This window comes from Lepidothrix coronata, unplaced genomic scaffold, assembly GCF_001604755.1.
Source record: "Lepidothrix coronata isolate B3197 unplaced genomic scaffold, Lepidothrix_coronata-1.0 Scaffold46, whole genome shotgun sequence".
In the NCBI taxonomy this organism is placed as follows: domain Eukaryota; kingdom Metazoa; phylum Chordata; class Aves; order Passeriformes; family Pipridae; genus Lepidothrix; species Lepidothrix coronata.
In genome coordinates, this window is record NW_016690226.1 from 5,617,830 (window position 1) to 5,637,912 (window position 20,083).

A 20,083-nucleotide genomic window follows, 5' to 3' on the forward strand; every position below is an offset into this window, starting at 1 on the left:
AGGGAGCCCTCCCATCACTTCAAGTAAAAGAGATATCAAGATTTCTCCATTGAAAAATTTTATACTAATGTGATGTGAATATTAATATTAAGGTGATGTGAGATGTGAACGTAATTGTTGGTGGACTAAGTACCTATTTCCTGTCAGAAGTGTATTATAAAGTTACTGTCCCAGTGTTAATACAATAAGAAATACAAATTTCAAGGCTTTATATCTATAGACATTCAAACTACCCTACCTGTGCTGCCACAGAAGTGCTTAGATGAGTATTTTCCTTTGTATGCATGCCAACTATAAAAATGTTTATAACATAACCTTGCTTTCAAAGCTTTGTTTTGTGTACACAAATGTGTCCAGCTCTATGACGATTTGTCACTTTTATTCATTTTGTTCTTTTCACATGGAGTTTATACACATTGACATGTTAGGTCCCTGTCTAATGACAGCTGAAATCACAGGGCCTGATTCAATCCAGTGTGGGCAGTTGTATTAAATGATCATTGTAGGTGACTTCCAACTATTCTATTCTATTCTATTCTATTCTATTCTATTCTATTCTACTCTACTCTACTCTACTCCACTCTACTCTATCCTATTTACTGAGACGAAAAAACATGCTGTGAGATCAGACCTCTAATTAAGACTGAAAAAGCAATGCTTTTTGTATACTATTTATAAAATAGCAAATGTATGGAAATTTCTTTCACATATAGACCTAGTTAAAGCTGTAAAGCAGTCCAAACACCAATTAAATCCAACTCCCAGGTTCTATATTCTGTGAGTTGTCAGTTGCAACTCTTCTACACTGTGGAACAAATTTTTTCCTGGTATCAGTGGATACAGTGGATTTGAGATAGTTTGAGTACCTTGAAAATGCTACATTCCCTGAGTTACTAATGTTTGACAAGTTTCAGCTGTTTTCTAATAACGGTGATGTCATGTCCTTGGCTGTGGTACCTGCTTAGACCAGCAACACATGCCTGCAAGACTAAAAATCTTATCTCAATCAACAGAGTAGGTAAGGAAGGAAGGTGAAGGAAGTGCAGACTCTTGTAACAGTACACGGAGATCCCTACTCATGCAGAGCACAGCCAAGTGCCATTCTCAGTAGACGACGAACATCTCTGGCATGTGACATTCAGTCCATATTCCATGCAGATCCTTCAGGAGAGCAGATGTGACCCCTGCATGGAGAAGTCCCACAGCATAAGGTCCGGGAAGAAAGAGTGGGTCCAAAAAAGCTAGTTCATATGCACGGGTTACCTCTTCCATGTGCAAAAGCAAATCATCCCAACAAGCAGGAATTCAGGCAAAAAATGCCAGGAGGCCTGCATGTTTGAACAAGGACTTCCTAGCTAAACTCAAACACAAAAAAGGAAGGATACAGAAGGCAGAAGCATGGACAGATAGCCTGGGAGGAACAGAGAGGCACTGTCCAAACATGTAGACACACGGCTAGGAAAGCCAAAGCCTACCTGGAATCACATCTGGCTACCGAGGTCAAAAGCAAGAAGGGTTTCTCTAGGTACAGAAGTAGCTAAAGGAAGACCAGAGAAAATGTGGGCCTACTGCTGGGTGGCACGGGGGTCCTGGTGACACAGGATATCTTCTTCACATCAGTCTTTACCAGCAAGACTGGCCTTTAGGAACGCCAGGTCCTGCAGACCTGGGGGAAGGCTGAAGCAAGGAAGACCTTCTTCCTCATACCAGATCAGGTGATTAAATATTTACACAAACTATATAATTTCATGGGCCCTGGTCAGATGCATCCATCTGGGAGCTGGCTGATGTCATTTTGAGGCCACTCTTCATAATCTCTGAATCATCGTGTTGACTGTGACAGGTGCCTGAGGACTAGTGGAAAACAAATGTCATTCCTCTTCTCAATAAGGGGAAGAAGGAGGCAGCTAATCCTTACCTTCACCCCTGGGAAGATGGAACAACTAATCCTGGATACCTTTCTGGGAACACAAAGGACAAGAAAGTAATAGTGAGCAGCCAGCATGGATTCTCAGAAGGAAACTCAGGCTTGATCAACCTTCTAGGATGAAATTTCTGGCTTGGTAGATGGGGGGAGAGCAGTGGATAGTGACTTTCTTGATATCAGGAAGGCCTTCCACACTGTTTCCCATGATATCCTCATGGAGAACACAGTATGGGCTTTAAGAACTGTCTCCCATAGTGTCCTTACAGATAACCCAAACTTGATGAAGTGTGGGCTGGATGAGCAGACAGTGAGGTTATTTGAAAACTTCCTGAACAACTGAGCCCAGACCAGTGGAAGGAAGTGACAGAGCAACGGACCAGGCAAACCAGAGTTGTTGACTCTCCAACCTTGGTGATAGTTCAAAAGTGTTCTGGATGTGGTCATGGGCAATTTGCTTGAGGTGACCCTGATAAGCAGAGGGGTTGCAGAATATGTTCTCCAGAGGTCTCTTCCAAGCTTGTCCATTTTCTGATTCTTTCCAGGTACTTATGCATCTTCTTCCCCTTACTTCTCACCCCCTAATCTTCTGCAAGTACACAGTTTGATCAACCTCAGCTATGTCTCTAATGTTCTCTAATATGCCTCTATATTCTCTAACAGAAGCCCCAAATCTACCCCTTTCACATTCTTGTTTCTCCTTTGTTACCACTTCAGGTATCCTATTTTCCTCATATTCTAAGCAAATGACATGAAGATCCTAGCTTTGTTCCACACAGCTTCCCACATATCATCTTCAAGGAAGATCAATCTGAATACAACATGGAAACTCCTTTCTTTGCATGTTTATTATCTTATCTTTATTTTGAAAATGTCCTATGTCTTTTGTACACATTTCATTTTAACTCTGACCCTTTCTCTAAATATCTGAAAATACTTTAAAAGTATCTTGGATTGTCTTCTGTCGTAACCTTGTACTTTACTTCCTATGGAGGAAGAGTGCTTTAGAAGGGCTAATTAGTTATTTTCACTTATCTCTATTGTTAATACTTTTTATGTATGCATTCCACTCATATTTAATAAAGAGGAAAAAAATCCTTTAGGACAAGAGGTGCCATGTTTTACTTTGTACCTTCTATTTATTCTTGCTCAAAAGGTTTCTGTCTTCATTCAAACAGTGGCTAATACCTGAATTGTGAAAACAAGCACATTTTTTCTCTGCTCATGCTGCAGAGATCAGGCATAGTAAAGAGAGAAACTGGAATAGCTTCTTTTTGTGGAGTGACCACAGAAACTGTTATTAATTCCAAGTCATAGCTGGGCAAATCTGCTGAAGATGGCTAAGTTTACAAATGTCATTAATGTCACTAAGGGGAAAATTAAACCTTAAAAGAGTATTTTTGTTGTTGTATGTGAACAGAAAATGAAAAAGTTAAATTCTTAGGGACCTTTGGTGAATGCTGAGGGTTGGCAATTATATCATAACTAAGCAAATAGCTTATTACTTTGAAGAACAATGTAGTTCATTCAGAGGACAATGAGCACTTACATTCCACTTGCTTTACCTGCTGGTTTTAGCCTGGCAAAACACAGTATGTGTTTTGACAGCTCTCTTCTTATTCCTTTCTTGTTTTGAACAAGAAAATACCTTGCCTGTGTCTCTGCTCTTGCCAACTAAGTCTACTATATTCCTTTGACTCTCTTTGGAAAACCAAACATCTTCCAGTAATTCATCCACTTCCCTTCATAATCTCATAATCACACTTGGCATAAAATTCTTTTCCTCTTCTCATACCATGTCACCTGAAAATCTTCTTTCAGGTCCTCTTAAATTTCCTGGCACTACCCATAACTGTCCTTGTCCCCATTCAGCCTCTTACACAAACCTTCAGAGTGTCTAGCACTCATTTCTGCAGTGCTAAGATTTTTGGTATTGCCAGGTCCCACTGCTCTGATTCCAACTGATGCAAAAGGCTGCTACATTTCTTTTCACAGGTACAAGGCAACCTGGTCAAACAACCTTTACCCTCACACACCTCCATTAGCTCTCATAATGTCTCGATTCAGTTAAAAAGCAGTCCACTTGCTTTTAAAAGTCTGTATTGATTTGCTCCAACATTTGAGTCTCTGCTGTCTTTCTCTTCTTTCTAGTAATGTAACAACTGCCTGAATGAATAAGTTCAGTAGCATGTCTCTGGCAACAGACATTACTACATGCTTCAGTGCAAGGAGCAAGAAAAAAAATGGACAGATAGTTAAAGCTGTGCACAGAGAAAGTTTCTTTACAGTCCTTTAAATGAAAACCTGACTTCTGTACTGAGACATTAGAACAGATATTTGTTTACCCTGATAAGTACACTTGAAGATATTAGAATAATGAATAAAATTGTAGTCAGGTTTTTTTTTAATAATATGGTTGGAGTTTAAGTTCTTTGCACCCTTTGTGTCAGGTTCCCACCTGTGAAGAAGTGTAACTTCATTAGAATTACATAATAGCCTTTCCTCATGTAGTTCCTGCTATTTAGAACATCCTTCCAACATTTTTCTACATATCCTGACACTTCTTCAGGTATTCACCCTCAGCACTTCAAACCTGAGCTGAAAGCAATTCCCGTCTCTTGTCTCATCTCCTTACAATTCTTCTGGTAATTAGTAGATGATACTTGCATGTCCAAACAGGTTTTCTTATTACTATCCAAACAGGTTTCAGGTTAAGGTTGTCTTATTATAGTAAAGGACATTTTTAGTGCCAGCCCTTCTTATTTTGATTTCAGACACATAGTCACTGAAGAATAAGAATATCATAATCAGTCTGCCACAGAAAATGTGATTGTGTAACCAAAAGATCCCATCGCACTTTGAAGAAGGGCCTGAAGACTCTGAGGGGTAAAAAACTCTTAGACGAAGAGTTTTGGAGACAAAGATGAAGAGTGAATAGGTACTATGGGAAAAGAAAAAGTATAAATGTTCCAGCACAGAATATTGCCTAAGATACCTCTAGGGGGGCAGGTATATTTCTTGGATCAGCAATGGAAGAAGCAAGAGAACTCTGACTGATGTATGAGTAAGCAGAATATTCAGAAACTGCAAGGATTGGAGGGTCTTTTTTTCATCATCTTTAATTCAATGGAGAGAAAATTTTTGCTATGGCCCTTTATTCTGAAACCATATCTTTCTCCAGTTCGCTTTTTTTGGTACCCTTCATGCTTTGCTGTACCTTTTTGGTTTCTTTCTGCATGTAAGGTCCTGAAATTTCCATCTCTGCTTATATAACAATAATAGGAACAATAATAATTGTTATAATAACACAACAACCACAAGCATTGCTAAAGTGAAAAGCTGCTGAAGGGATCAAAAGGAAGGGGTATGGTTGAGACAGTCCACGTGATGGAGGAAGCAGGGCCTTGTTAGTATGAGCTGTCACCACAAATCAAGGGCAGCTCATCTCAAGCTCACTCCTAACAATCCTGAGAAAGAGGAAGGAAAAAAAACCTGCAACCAAACACAAAAAAGAAGCCACTCAGTACACATGGCTGTTTAAGAAAGTTGGTCTCCCTTGAAACTGCTTCAGCACAAAAGAGAGGCAACTTAGAGAGAAACACCCACATACCCAAGACACCCAGAGACACCAAGAGATAACTGGAGGAATAGGAGTGGTCAGAAAAATCAAACAGAAGAAAAAGAAGAGCATAGGTTTGGTGATTCCAGGAAGGAGAAGGAAGTAGATGCTCAATTAAATTATCTCTGATATAGATGAAGACGGTTGAGATGAGATGTATGAAGAAAGAGAATTCTGTAGGATGTTAATAGAACACCCACCTGTCTCCAGGAAAAGCCAAAGGAACTGCCTGGAATTACCATACAAATTATCCAGCCACATTTTACTGTAAACAAAAACTGATCACCCACTTGCAGCCAGCCTCTTAAGGGGACCAGGCATCCTATAGATGCTCTGTTACTCAGTGTCAGGTAACATTTCAAAGGGTTGAAACAGATGTTGTCAATCCCCTGGCATCCCCAAACAGTAGGAAATTACTTGGGGTGTATATATATTCCCTTTCTTTTTATATCATGGAAGCAGAAATGATAAGATGTGATTTAACCAAGATCATGATGTCATATCTGGTACCACAGCACTTTTCTTGAGATTTATCAAAACCCTTGTTTTGCAGGGGTTTCCACATGACACTCTGGAATCTCATTTGGGATTTGTTTCAGTTTAACATTTACACAACTCTAAATGTTTGCAGACATTTTCTGTCACTCAGTTCAAAATGTTCCCCCTCTTTCTCCTCCTCATCATATTACTCCTCATTATATCCTCTTAAACAAGCTGTGTACAATTCCTCTCCATATTAGCTTATACATTCCTGTAAAAAACAACATATGCCCAGTCACTTAATGTTGACATTTAGCAGAACTCTATGCCTGTACATATGTAGCTCTCTCCAGCTCCAGTCCCTGTAGATGGTATTTACAGACTCTGACTGCCCACACAAGTCATTAGTAGCTTGGTTTATTCATCCCCATGGTTTAGTTCCTAGTTACAAGGACCACAACATCTTTGAATATAACTGTACAATACATTTTGGTATTTCTACCATGCAAAAAGCAAAACAAAAAGAAGTTTCTTATTAACAGGAGAATAGTATTCCAAGACCATGTATCAGAACAGGAAAGTTGAAAAGGTAAGAACAAGGGAGAAAAAAATACATGCAATGCAGAAGAGCACAGAGCAATTTCAATAAAACAGGAATGGTGATTCTGCTTCTGCATTTTTTGTCAAAACTCCATTTAATGGTTCTCTAGGTATTGTAAAACTGTAGTTTTCAGATCCTTTTATGACCCACCAGACCACACAGTATTAACACATGCCATCCCAGGAACGTGTACATTTAGGTGATGAGAAAATATCATTGTATACATTCTTTCTTGTCATACAGCACTTCTCTGTAAATTTTAACTGTACCTTCATCTTTAGACAGTGCTTATCTATTTTCCACCTCCTTATTTTGATATGCAGAAAGGCAAAAGTGGATGGATTTGATGAAACACTCAATACTTCTTGTTAAAGTGCAGTAGAGTATGACTGAAATGAGGAGAATGAAAGGTGGTATACAGAAACAAGAGAGAATGGAAAACTAGAGTACCTCAAAACACAAAGACAAAAAAGAAATGTGAACAGGTGAAAAATGCTAGAAACTCTGACTGAAGAATAAGAAGATGAAATGGAGAAGTAGGAGACAGAGAAGATGAAGAGAAATGAAGAAATGCTCACTAACACCTGCTCTGCCAAGCTGATGCTCACAAAATCCTTGTCAAACCGTGGCAGTATCCCTTCTCCTGCACAATCAAACAACATTCTTTGTCTGATGTACAGAGCTACATCTCCCACTGGCTTCTTCTCCAGGGCAGCTTTTTCCTCAATAATCACATCAGCTGCTATACTCATTTTTCTGCCAAGAGGGAAGAATGGAAAGCCCATTGAGAGAAGGAAGGAATGAGAAGGGCAGAAGTGAAACTGTGAAGCTAGCAGAGCACAATAAAAAAGGGCAAAACACACAAGTAAAAAGGCAAAGCAAAGCAAGTGAGAGGCAGAAGTAGAAATTTTGGGACTTAGACACAGGGGTCTCCTCACCTGACTGGCTGGTGCTAACATTGATGGTGGCATAGTGAGGTGCTTCTGAACTCAATTCAGTCACCAAGTTGACAGCCTGGATCTCAAAGGTGTACTGCACACGGGCCAGGAGGTTGGAGACTTGCACGCGGCTTTCTGTCAGGCCCACTTGGCGCGGTTCAAACTGAACACTGTCCCCACAGCGCACGCACGGCCCTGAGGACCCTGCTGGGCACACTTTGCAGATGACATTGAAGAAAACATCCTTGCGGCCACCCAGGTCCCTCGGGAGGCGCCAGGTCAGGAGCACGTTGGAGCCAACAATTTCATAGCTAAGGTCACGAGGAGCAGAGGGGATGCCTAGAAGAAAGAATGAAAGATCAAAACCCCGTGAAGGAATGGGAAAGAGGTGGGGGAGGGGAGAAGACAAAGCAAGGGGAAAAGAACAGAAGAACAAATTGCTTTTTATTCTCATTCTTACTCTTCTCCAGTTGTTTCTTTGAACAAGGCTAAGAAAAACATATTCTTTGCTACATCAAGCACACACATAAACAAAGGAACAACTTTATGATCACATTTTAGAGAAATAAAATTATAAACAAGAGTCTTTGTTTCAAGGGTGTGACTTTTTCATTTCCCTAAAAGAACATTGTTTAGGGAAATGTAAATCCTTTGAAATTTTACACAAGTTTAGTAAATATATATCTCTACTGAGATTTTGAATTCTCTCCTTTGGCACCTAATATCTCTGAACTCTCTCAGACTTCAGTTAGCCTGTTCCATCTATTACAGGAACTGGACAACAGTTTCCCTGGGATTGTTCCTGATGCCAGCCAGATTCCTCAGTGGCAATGGGGGTAAACTCTGACAGCTGAAAAACTGCCCATTCTGTGCATCCAACACTTCTCCTGCAATCACAGTGAAGAGAAGAAGGAAAATGCAGAGAGTCAGAAGAAGGTATGGGGATGACAATGGGACAGAACACTGCAGCTAAAATGTGAAAAGTTCAGAGAGGTAAAATAGGCAGCATTATTGCACTGCTAAACCTGGGTGCAGACACAAAGCAAGAGGGGAAGGGCAGGGACATAGAGGCTCGGTGACGGGGAGGGGCAAGGAAAACATTATTTACAGAACATTTCCCTCTGAAGGCTGTAATGAAATCCAAGAATCCTCCTTCTCACCACTACTCTGTAGTCAAGAAATGTTGATGAAAAAGCAAAACATTTGCCCTGTCTAAAACTGAACAACGTAAAGGATGTCATCCTCTATTAGTACAAGTGGATGAGGTCTTTGGGGGGGATCTCTCTGGCTGCAATTTAGTTCATTGCTGGAGCATTTGAGTATTTCCAATAGCTACATTTCCCATGTTGTTAAAAATATAAATTATGTTGGAAAATTGCACACAGAAGACTGTCACATAATGTATTACTGAAAGATGAAGTATTTCTACATCAAGAAATGCCAGAATTATGTTTTCTTTTTTGATCTTAACTGGGCCCACTCAACATTTGCACTGTGGTATAGTATTTAATTGCATGATCATGCACTAGTTTCCCCTGAGCATTCTTACCACAGTCAATCCAAAGGATGGACAACTGCCCAGGAAAAAATAATCCCTGCGAATTACAGACTGCTTGATGCTGGCTGCTGAAGGTGGATTCTGTGCAGTACAGGAAGCAAAGGATTACAGAAAAAAAACCACAATCACATTTCCTAATTTCTGAGTATTTAACTTTAGAGCCATACAGTGTTTCCCTGTCACTTCTACAAAGTTCAAGGGTGATGCTTGACACATTATTTAAGCTATATTTTTGAGTGCTGATAGGTACCTTTATTTAATTTTCTGCATCTACTTATTCTTTCTTGACCTATTAATAAATGACTGAAAAATGTCATAATTGATGAGAACCACTGAGAAGCTAATGGAAAAACAATCTATATTTCTATAAATAAAATTCACAGAATTTGAATTTTGTGCAGTTAATATGGTCTTCACACTTTGAATGATACAGGGAAGAAAATATTGGTTAACTCCTTCAATGAATACCTCGTGTATGAAATGAGTTTAGCATTTCATGAGAAATTAGTATGCCATTTTCTCATGAAAAGCTGTACCTTATGCATACTTGCAATGGACTTATTTAAGATTGCATGAGTCATCTACAATTTGACATTTTTTAATTTCTGAAATCTAGTATTGCAACACTCCAGTATTCTCAAAACACAATTTCACCAATGTATCAGCATTGAAAAAAGCATGTACGAACACTTCTGCTTTGTCATCTACACACAGTGAGTGGATATACCCTGTAGTAAACTGCAGGAGCAATGAGAAGTTTTGGATTATTCCAGAGGTCTTGAGGAGAGGTGAACTGCAACTCCCCTGAATCATTTGGGCACATCCTCTCTCACTAACTGCCCTTCTTGCTTTCAAATACTTTGTCCAAATACTTACCAGTGCAGGGAGCATCAGAATTGTCTGAAGCAGATCGATAATAGCGGTTCTGACACACACATTCACGGGAACCTGGCAGTGGAGCGTGGCTGTGGGCAGGGCATAGATGGCAGGGGTCATCTCCCACAGACACTTTAAAGAAACCAAGTGGACAGGCTAAGAGGAGGAAAATGAGAGAGACAAAAGCAGGAGAATCATTAATTCAGATTTCAGAAACATTGCAATCTTATTACATTTAACTTGTGCTGCTTCTGCAGGTAGAAGTCATTACATAGAGTAGCTACTACTGGTTTTGATGCTTTATGGAGCACGTATTATTCAAGTGGCAATTTCAAACCAGTTTATTCCATATAAGTGCTTGAATTGATTCACTGGCAGATGAAAGAGATCCAGTCCAGAGACAGCTTTGGCCATCTGAAATAATTGTCTTCTCATTACTCATTCAAAGACCTTTAAAATTGGAGAAGCCAAAGAGCACAGTCATGTGATTGTCTGGAAATATCATACAGTTACATGTATTACCCACACCCACCTTCCCCCACCCAACACACCTATAATAATTGCTTAAACTAATATACACTACCATGGCGGATTTTACATCAAAACAAAGGGCAGACACTAAGATTGGCAGTCCTACTGTTTTCCTGTAGGTCTGAAAACTTCCCAGTAATGGATAAAAGCATCTTAATTAGTCAAATTTTATCTGCAAATGCATAGAAACATGTATATGCAACAAGCTGAAACAAGGATGGAAATCCATCCTACAAAGAAAGAAAATATAAAAATAATAACATAACAATATGGGAGTATGGTACACTCTAGGTTTGGCAAAGATGCTATGCTGAATTACCTAATAGGAGGTGCTGGGAGCTTACACTGATGTGCTAGGATACAGTTTTTACCATTTTTATCTAGGTTTTATGCAAGTTTCCTAAAGTTGATTTTCTATAAACAGATCTATACATAGATCTATAAATAGATCCAGCTCTTTTAGATTTTATGGACTAATAAGCTAGGTGAAAGTTCATTTGCAGACTGACATTTGCTTAGTTAACTTCACAATAAAGAGCATTTACAAGGAATGGGACACTTTCAGATAGACCTCAGCTGAGCATTTGATGTCAAAACACACAAAGGACACCCTCAAGACAGCAAACTGCTCTAGTGGTTACCAGAAGCAGAATATTCCCAAGGATTGTGGATAGCAAAAAATTATCTGAAAAAAAAAACAACCATGTAAGAGAAGAATATTGTATACAGGTGTTATATGAAATTAGGATCATATGTGTTCAATTCCCTTTGCAGTTACAGGCGCAGTCCAGACATAACAGCCCATAACATCTGTGGAGTCCCATCAGCTTTATACCTCTTCTTCAGCATATTACTTCTTCTTCTCTCTCAAAATTCTTCTTGGCTGCAGAGCAACCTCCATATGTACAGTGATAAGAGTGGTAAGTCCTGGAACAGGTCAGACCGTAAAAGGGACTTCAATAACTCTGAATGATAGCTATTAAATAGGAGAACACTGGTTCTTCCCAGCACTCAAAAATTGACAAAATTCAGTGTGTGATGCATTGCTATATGGAAAGGAAAAGGGAAGAAGAGACTGGAATTTTTCATATGATGCATGATGGTAAGAAAAGAGCAACTGCCTTTGCCTTCAGGCCTGTATCCAGCAGAAAATCAAATCATTCTTATATGGAGACATATGTCCATATGTTCCAATAAATAAAAAGAATAAGTAAGATTTTGTCCACTTTATGAATTATACCCCTTTCCCTCAGTTTAAGACTCTGCTAACAGCCACAAACATAGAATATAATTTTTCACACTAATTGGCAAATGCACCTGCACTGAAACTATGAGTATTATGAATTGGAAGTTCTCATTCAACTCACTGCAGCATCCTTCAACCAAAATTTACCACTTTCAGGGATCTTTATTTATTTCAAATTTGAGAATGCTGAACTGAATGTGAATTTTTTTTCTTACAAGTAATTTTATCTCATCTGTTTTTTCTTGCATCGAACTCCTTCTCAAGCTTTTGTCAAGGCTTAGAACTAATGGTACATTCATTCCACTTGTCAAGGTAGACACTGTAGAAGGTTTCTTTTCTTTCATTCAGTACTACAGCCTGATATCAAGTGGGACAACAACCTTGCTGCTAGTCACAGTAGTAAAAATGAATAGGTAATGGTAATATCTGTCATCTATGTGATGCTAGAAGGAAATCTGTAGAGGATATGGACCTTACCCCTGCAGTGCAAAACCACATTTACCCTACAAGGGCAGTGCTAAGAGAATTCAGGTAGATTCATATTTAGCCCAATTGCAAATCATATGAAAAGCCAGCAAAGCCATGAATTTGTCTGGTATTTAATAAATAGAATTTAGTTAAAAATAAACACATTGTTTTAGAAATAAACAAATATTTATTTTTACACAGTTCTTTGAAGTCTACCAGCAACTTGCTCTTGAACCCGGGTATGCAGGGATGAGGTCTGCAGGGATGGCACACTATTGATGAATTAGACAAAGATAGTAAGCAAAAGTGCAATGTAGGTTTTACGTAAAGGAACAAACATGTAGCACTACTATCTCAGTAAAGAAAGCCAGTTTATATAAGGTAGAACAAGTCTGTTGCTTAAAAGGCTGTGCAAGATTTCATCAATGCTATGGGCAGTCACTCCAAGTGGCCATAAGCATTCAAAAGCTGCTTATAAAAACCAACCAAGCAACACACAGAGAAAGAATACAACAGGGATATGGTGTCAGCTAATGGATAACAATGTTATCCTCATGATATGAGTATACTCTCATATCACTGACACAGTACACTACTATAGAGACAGTACTTTGGAATAGGTATGTATAACAAATACTAGAGATCAAACACCTACATCTGTTCTTTCTTATTTGCTTCACAAAATCTAATTTCATCATCCATGCACTGTGCTTGACATTATATGCCTGAACTATATGTAAAGGTATGTTATTGCTGTCTCCCTAGAACTGCCCAGTGTGCTGTCACACTTAGGTGATTTCTTGCTACCTACGAGCTCTCTTACTAATTGAGGTAGCATCTATTTTTGAATGAAGTTCTGGAACTGTAAAAGCCAGTGAATGAAGAATTGTTTATTTATGCTGAAGAGATATGACAACCTGAAAACGGGTGACTTTACAGTAAATTGTAGGTTACAAGAACAATACACGAACTACAGTAGCAGGCTTCTGAGAAAAACTTCCAGTATGAGCAGCAGACAAAAAAGAAGGAAAAAAAAAGGCCTAACCACATTTAAGAAGGAACCTGGCCTGTTTCTGAAGTGATTTGGTGATACAGGTACCATTTAGAGCAAAGTATCAGACAATGTACACATTTCCAATGTCTCCACACCCAACACTCCCTTGTCCTGTATTCAACTTCAGCAGAGTGTGAAGCAGACACGTAGGCTCTTCTATAGTAAGCACTCCACTACAGCTCAGTAAACTGAACAAATAAAACTTCACTGTAGCTGTTTCACCAAACCCCCACAAATTTTAGTAATGTCTTATCTGGTAGTCTGGAGGAGATTGATGTCTTGGCTACACCAGCATGTCTCAGAGGGCTTTAGATGCTTACTTGTGAAAAACTGAATGGAGCGGAGAGCTGACAGCTGGAATTAGCCTCCCATTCAGAGGCATTGATCCTCAAGGGGGACTTCAACCACCCTAATATCTGCTGGAGGAGGAACACAGCAGGGTATAAGTGATCCAGGAAGTTCTGGAACACATCAGCAACTACTTCCTGACCCAAGGAATAGAGGAGGCAATGAGAGAGGTGCTCCCTGGACGTTATGCTCACAAACAAGGAAGGGCTCATTGCTGATGTGAAGGCTGAAGGTAGTCTGGTCTTCACTGACCATGAGATGGTGGAGTTCAAGATCCTGAGGTCAGTGAGCAAAGCAAAAAGTGAGCTCAACATGTTGAACTCTGGGAGAGCAGATGATCATCCCTTGGTGATCTGGAGGAGTCCCAGAAGGTCGATGAGGAAAGAGTGGGTCCAAAAAAGCTAGTTCATATGCATGGGTTACCTCTTCCATGTGCAAAAGCAAATCATCCCAACAAGCAGGAATTCAGGCAAAAAATGCCAGGAGGCCTGCATGTTTGAACAAGGAGTTCCTAGTTAAACTCAAACACAAAAAAGGAAGGATACAGAAGCATGGAAGCATGGACAGGTAGCCTGGGAAGAACAGAGAGGCACTGTCCAAACATGTAGACACACGGCTAGGAAAGCCAAAGCCTACCTGGAATCACATCTGGCTACCGAGGTCAAAAGCAAGAAGGGTTTCTCTAAGTACAGAAGTAGCTAAAGGAAGACCAGAGAAAATGTGGGCCTACTGCTGGGTGGTACGGGGGTCCTGGTGACACAGGATTATCTTCTTCACATCAGTCTTTACCAGCAAGACTGGCCTTTAGGAACGCCAGGTCCGGCAGACCTGGGGGAAGGCTGAAGCAAGGAAGACCTTCTTCCTCATACCAGATCAGGTGATTAAATATTTACACAAACTATATAATTCAGATGCATGTCTCTCTGAACGCATGGAAACACTTTTTACCATGAGGGTGACTGAGCACTGGAGCAGGTTACCCAGAGGGGTTGTACAGTCTCCCTTCTTGGGGAAATTCAAAATTAGCCTGGACCTATTCCTGGGCAACCTGCTAGAGGTGACTCTGCTTGGGCAGGGAGGGGTTAAGGTGTGCTCTAGAGATCTCTTCCAAGTTCAGCTATTCTGTGATTTTCCTTAAACATATGCAAATTAAAATGTGTGGATAGAACCCTGTGGCCTTGGCTGCCTCACTGCCAGATCATTCACCACATTTGTGATTGTAGGTGGACAGGGAATAATGAATGGAAAGTTCTTGACACTAGGCTGCATCTCATTTCAGATGTTCAGAAGTGAAATGAGAATAGGATTGTCAGGTTCCCTCTGAGGGAGGAATCTGAGAAAAGACTTTGAACAAGATAGAGAAAAGTGTAAAAAAAAAAGCAATAAGAAAGAGGATTCCCCTTCCTGGTTCCACTCGCATTGCAGAAATGGCAGTTGAAGAACTACGGAGTTGAATACTGAGCAATTTAGGAGGAAAGATCTCTCCACAGTGACTATTTTTTTATTGTCTAGTGAAAAAATAATTACTACATAAACCTATAATCTCACGCTGTTATTTCCAGGAGGGATGGCAGATAGAGAGAAATGATCATGCTTTGAAACTCTCGTTCTGCCCCTGGGTATTTATATTTCCAGAAGAAAAACAGCAAAATGAAATCATACAGCATATTGCAAGCAAAGCTGATTTACAGTAATTAAATATGATTCACATCTCTCTCACCTTCCTAATGAATATATAGCTATAAAAAAATACTATGACTTAAAATTTGTTGTTACTTATACTTTACAACTGCAGTTTTGGCCAAAAAGGCTGGACTGAATACAGTAGACACTAACTGGCCTCCAGCTAAAAGAAGCTCAAGAATGGCCTCCAAGAGCAGGCACTGCAGCTATCACAAACTTTCTGCTTCCATCTAAACCCTGCCTCTACATCCAGTCACAGACATGCTTACAATCATGAGCACCTTTATCTCTTTTCAAAATTGTTTAAGATAGGCTAGCTCACAGCACTCAGGACCTTAGCCCACAGATAGCAATAGTAATTGTTCCCATGACATGGAGTTTTTCCTGGCATTGCCTCAGTCCAGTCACTATAAATAGTCAGGTCAAGTCAGGAGGAAAGAGAAAAAAATTCCCTGGCAATTTAAATAGGCAAAAGCCACTTCCCTTTATTCAAGCAGCCACAGTGAGCCTAGGGCTGTCTTTACGCACACAGACAGAATCCATCTCTCATTTGTTTCTAAAGGATCTTACCTTACATTCCCTTCTTACTGCAGATCATGGCATCAGGGCCACTTGCTCTGGTCTTACAACATCTGCAGATGACTGTTGTGCTCACCGGAGATAGTTATAGCAAATATCCAAGCTGAAGCAAGTCCACCATCACTAGAACTCGCATGTTTTGCCTTAGTGAACATTACCACTTCAGGAGAAAGACCCAGAGAAAGCCTGAATAAGAGCAGCTTCTCCTGAAACACCTCCACTGTGTGCTTGCAGAACAACTTCACACAAAACACCAACACCAGCCAAGTCACTGAAGGCCTTGTCACCAGTGATAGTATGACTTATCACCCCCCAGGCACCAGGACTTTCCAAGAAAACACAGATCTAGCTTTCATTGATTCACAATATCCAATGCAAGGACAGAGGGTTGCAAAGCTAGCACCTCAGGGGGCAGAGCAAGCCGCCACTTCCCATCAAGTCAAGGCTACTATGAACGGAGAAGGCAGAGTTCAGAGTGCGCAAGCGCTTTTCCTTCAGCTTGTCTCAGCTGTTTTTCATATCTTGGCACAGTGTCAGAATGCCACAATAGTTCAGCTGGGCACAGCTCATCTCAGACATTGACCCAGTTTTCCTCAGCTACAACACTCGTCCCTGTGTTGCCTGTGTTTGCCTGACTGCTCACTGGAGACAAGTTCCACCCGGGAGGCCAGAGGAGCAGTTTCTGACAGACTTCTAATAATAACAAATATCAAAACCAGCAGAGAAAAGTGCTGGAATCATGGAGTGGCATGGGGGAAGAGGAGTAAAGACAATGAAAATCAGGAGAGGACAGACCAAAAGACAAAGAGGTTAAGAAAGAGAAAAATGCATCGGAAAGCTCACTTGGACAGTAAGGCTGGAGAGGAAATATTCTGAGAACTAAAAAAAATGCAGCAAGGGGAGAAGGACCAAGAAGAGTAGTTGGGAACTTCAACAGAGCTTTATGTACTCCTAGTAGTGGTTTTAGGGAATGTCATAAAGATGAAACTGACTTTTTGTACACAGATATGATTTGGAACTGAGGTGGGACACAGGAAGACATTTAGAAAAGCATGAAATTGCTCTCTTCTTTACTGAGACAAGTGATCTGTTTCTTATATGGGAGTTGTGCTCCCAGGTGTACTGTGGGGCAGCAAGAATAAATACTAGATGGGAGAGTATTGAAAATGAAGAGTGTCAAAGCTGGCATTAGAGTCAAAGTGGGAAGGATGAAAGGACATAGCTGAATTTGCGGCCTAGGGAAAACTGGATGTGCAGAGCTACAGAGGGCCTCAAATGAGAATGACTCAAAACAAGGGATGGAGTTTGGCACTTAGAGGGCAGGATGATGGAAAGGAGTTAGTAACTGACAATACTGTAGAAATATGATGTAGACATTTAGACATTACATCTGTCATAAAGCAAGATAGACAGCATAATTAGCATGCAGAAGACACACCAGAAAAGAAAACATTAAGTATTTTTTAGATAAAACACTGCTTTTTTCCCTCACCCAGAAATAAGTCTATGACTAGCTCATGGTGATAGGAAGCAAATTCCCACTGGGCCAGGCTGTTACTGTGTATCTTGTGTCCTATTCTGAGAGAGATGGGATCAGACAGAGGTAGAAGCAAGTCATGGTGAAGCAATAGCGCCCTGGGTTGATCTAGTTTCATTGTTGCTACAGCTGTTTGGGTGGGGAAGAGACAGTGGATAAAAGACACATAAAGAGAGAAAAGTGTGGATTTTGAGTTGTAAAGGAAAGCATCAAATCAACTGAGATAAATGAAGTGACTAAGAACCCTTTCCTGCTAAATTGTTGATAGGAGATCAGTCGAGTAAGGGATTTTTTAGTTAAAAGAGGCAGAGCTAAAGCAATTACTAGCTAATTATATATGGGAGGACTGCCAGGGAATGGGTTGCGTGAAGCAAAAAAAGGCAAAAACAAGAGAGGAAAGATTTGGGCAGGGTAAGGATGAAATATGAGTCTAGAGCAAGCACTTGATACAAGAAAAGCAGCAAACTACTTGAAAAGCACCAAAATGTATGTGTATATAGCAGAAAAACTGATGAAAGGAGCAATATGGAAGGGGAAAAAAAAAGAAAAAAGAAAAAGGTAATCTAGCTCAAGGCACCAAACACTATTGTCAACTGTGAGTTTACCTTGAAATTAAAGCTCTTACTCAGGAGAGGCTAACACACTGGTTTTTTTCATTTTGAAGAAGAGTAGGTTGCGGGGTGGGAACTTACAGGTGGCATCAGCCACCTAATGGGAGGATATGAAAAAGGGGTAGGCACGAGGTGGTAGAACATGAGAAACACACAAGCTCTAATAACCTCTTATTACATCTTGCTAAAATCTCCTTCTACATAGGAAAAGGTAATTTCACCACAGGTGTTGTCAAACACTGGAACAGTTGCCCAGGGACATTGTGCAATCTTGATCTTTAGGAATAATGAAAACTAGATTAGAATAGGCCTTGAGTGACATAACCCAATTTGGTCCTGCTTTGAGCAGGGGTTGGAGAAGATCACTTCCACAGGTCCCTGCAATGTAAATTATGCTGTGGTTTTAAAGGAAGCATCTTTTAAGTGATTAAAATTTGAGAAAACCTTATTGTGCTTTTTTCTTTGCTAATAGTATGTGCATATTTTTACCAGACTACTGAAGCTTTTGCTTTAACATAAATCTTAACATTTTCTTAGCCTTGTACACTGAAAAAAGTTTATCCAGGCTGGTCAGAAAGGGCATCTTTCAATAATAAAAAAATAAACATGAAATACTCTTCCCAAATGAGAAGTCAAACAGCTGTGTGCACAGTTGCTAGCTCCCGTAGTTATCGGTAATAGAGACGTGATTCCTTCTGCAACCAGAAGGAATATAGCCATAGGACATGGGCAATTTTACGGAATCCTTACAACTACTACAGATGACAGGCAGACCTTTTGCTTGCTTAATACCCTTAGGGAAAGAAGAGAGAAGAAGCAGGCATGTGGATGGCTAACCTCTCTCACTCCTCCTCCTCAGCCAGACATAGGGAGAAAATTGGATTAGAAAGATGGTGGGCAGAGGTAAAGAAGTTATAAAGACACGGAGTTTGTTTACCAGTTACTATCACAGGCAAAACAGACTTGGCTCAGGGAAATTTAATTTAATTTATTGATGATTAACATAGATTTGGATAATGAGAAAACAAAAACAAACATTGAAACAACACCTTTCCTCCTCCCTGTTCCAAGCTCAACTTAACTCTTTCCACTCCAAACTTGTTCCCTCCTCCTCTCTCTGGCTGCTGTTTTCTGTCTCCAGTTAAATATATTTGTACAGAGGTGCCACAGACATGGCCAATCAGCTCAGCTCTGCCCTGAGCTCTGTCCTTCTTCATTCAGAAGTCAGCTTAGCACTTTATCTAGCAGTCATTTCTCTTCTCCTTTTTGTCAACACTGCAATTTCTGAAGTATTTTTAAAATGTCTCAGTCATGAATTCTAAATATTATTTTCAAAAGCATGTGGTAACTTAAATCCTATATGACTTTTAACAGCAATGATAAGCAGCAGGCAGTGTATCCCAAGAAACACATTATTTAATTGTTTGTGGGGATGGATTCGGGAACAACTGTTTTCAGTAACGAATATGCGAATCGGAGAGAAGGTTTGGGAGAACAGCCAATCAGTCCAGAATTTTGGGAACCAGTAGTCTAGGATAGCCTAATCACACAGAACATTCTGCTTCCAGCCTTCTATGAGGAAAAACACAAGCTGCAGAAAACCTTGCCAGGCAAGGTTGCCTGTGTGTATATATCTACACAAAGAAAAGGAGATTAGGTCCCAACCTTCGTTTTTTTTCCTCTTCAAACTGCCGTTCTCCTTTCTGACCGTTCAGCATGAAAAGTCTGCTCAGATAAGGTCAAAAGTGAATCCCACACAGAGCACATCCCACATCACCCAGAGGGCTTACTAAAGACTGTTGGTTCGCTCTTCTTTTCTATCTAGTTGGAGAAATTTGCCATATAGTAAAATATAGCAGGCAGTCTCATAAAACTAATAAAAGAAAGTATCTTAACTTATGATAGGGGGCAGGGGGAAAAAACAAGGGCTTTCTATCTTTCTCCTCAGAATGGCTCTTGGTAGATTCTTTGTTCTAAATAAAGAGGTAACAGCTGGTCCGGGAAGGACTCCACAGGCTTGCATATGGTGA

At 40.1% G+C, this 20,083-nt stretch overlaps 1 protein-coding gene across 3 annotated transcripts in view; it reads right to left on the minus strand.

The window, feature by feature from the left end:
• The window catches only part of EPHB6 (EPH receptor B6), a 69,456-nt gene that overhangs the window by 14,786 nt on the left and 34,587 nt on the right, over positions 1-20,083 (minus strand). For all 3 annotated transcript variants that reach the window (XM_017814842.1, XM_017814841.1, XM_017814843.1), the window contains 2 exons: positions 9,997-10,152; positions 7,563-7,901 (listed from right to left, as the gene is read on the minus strand). In XM_017814842.1, the coding sequence (XP_017670331.1) occupies positions 7,563-7,901; positions 9,997-10,152 (495 nt within the window). The remainder of the gene's footprint in view (positions 1-7,562; positions 7,902-9,996; positions 10,153-20,083) is intronic.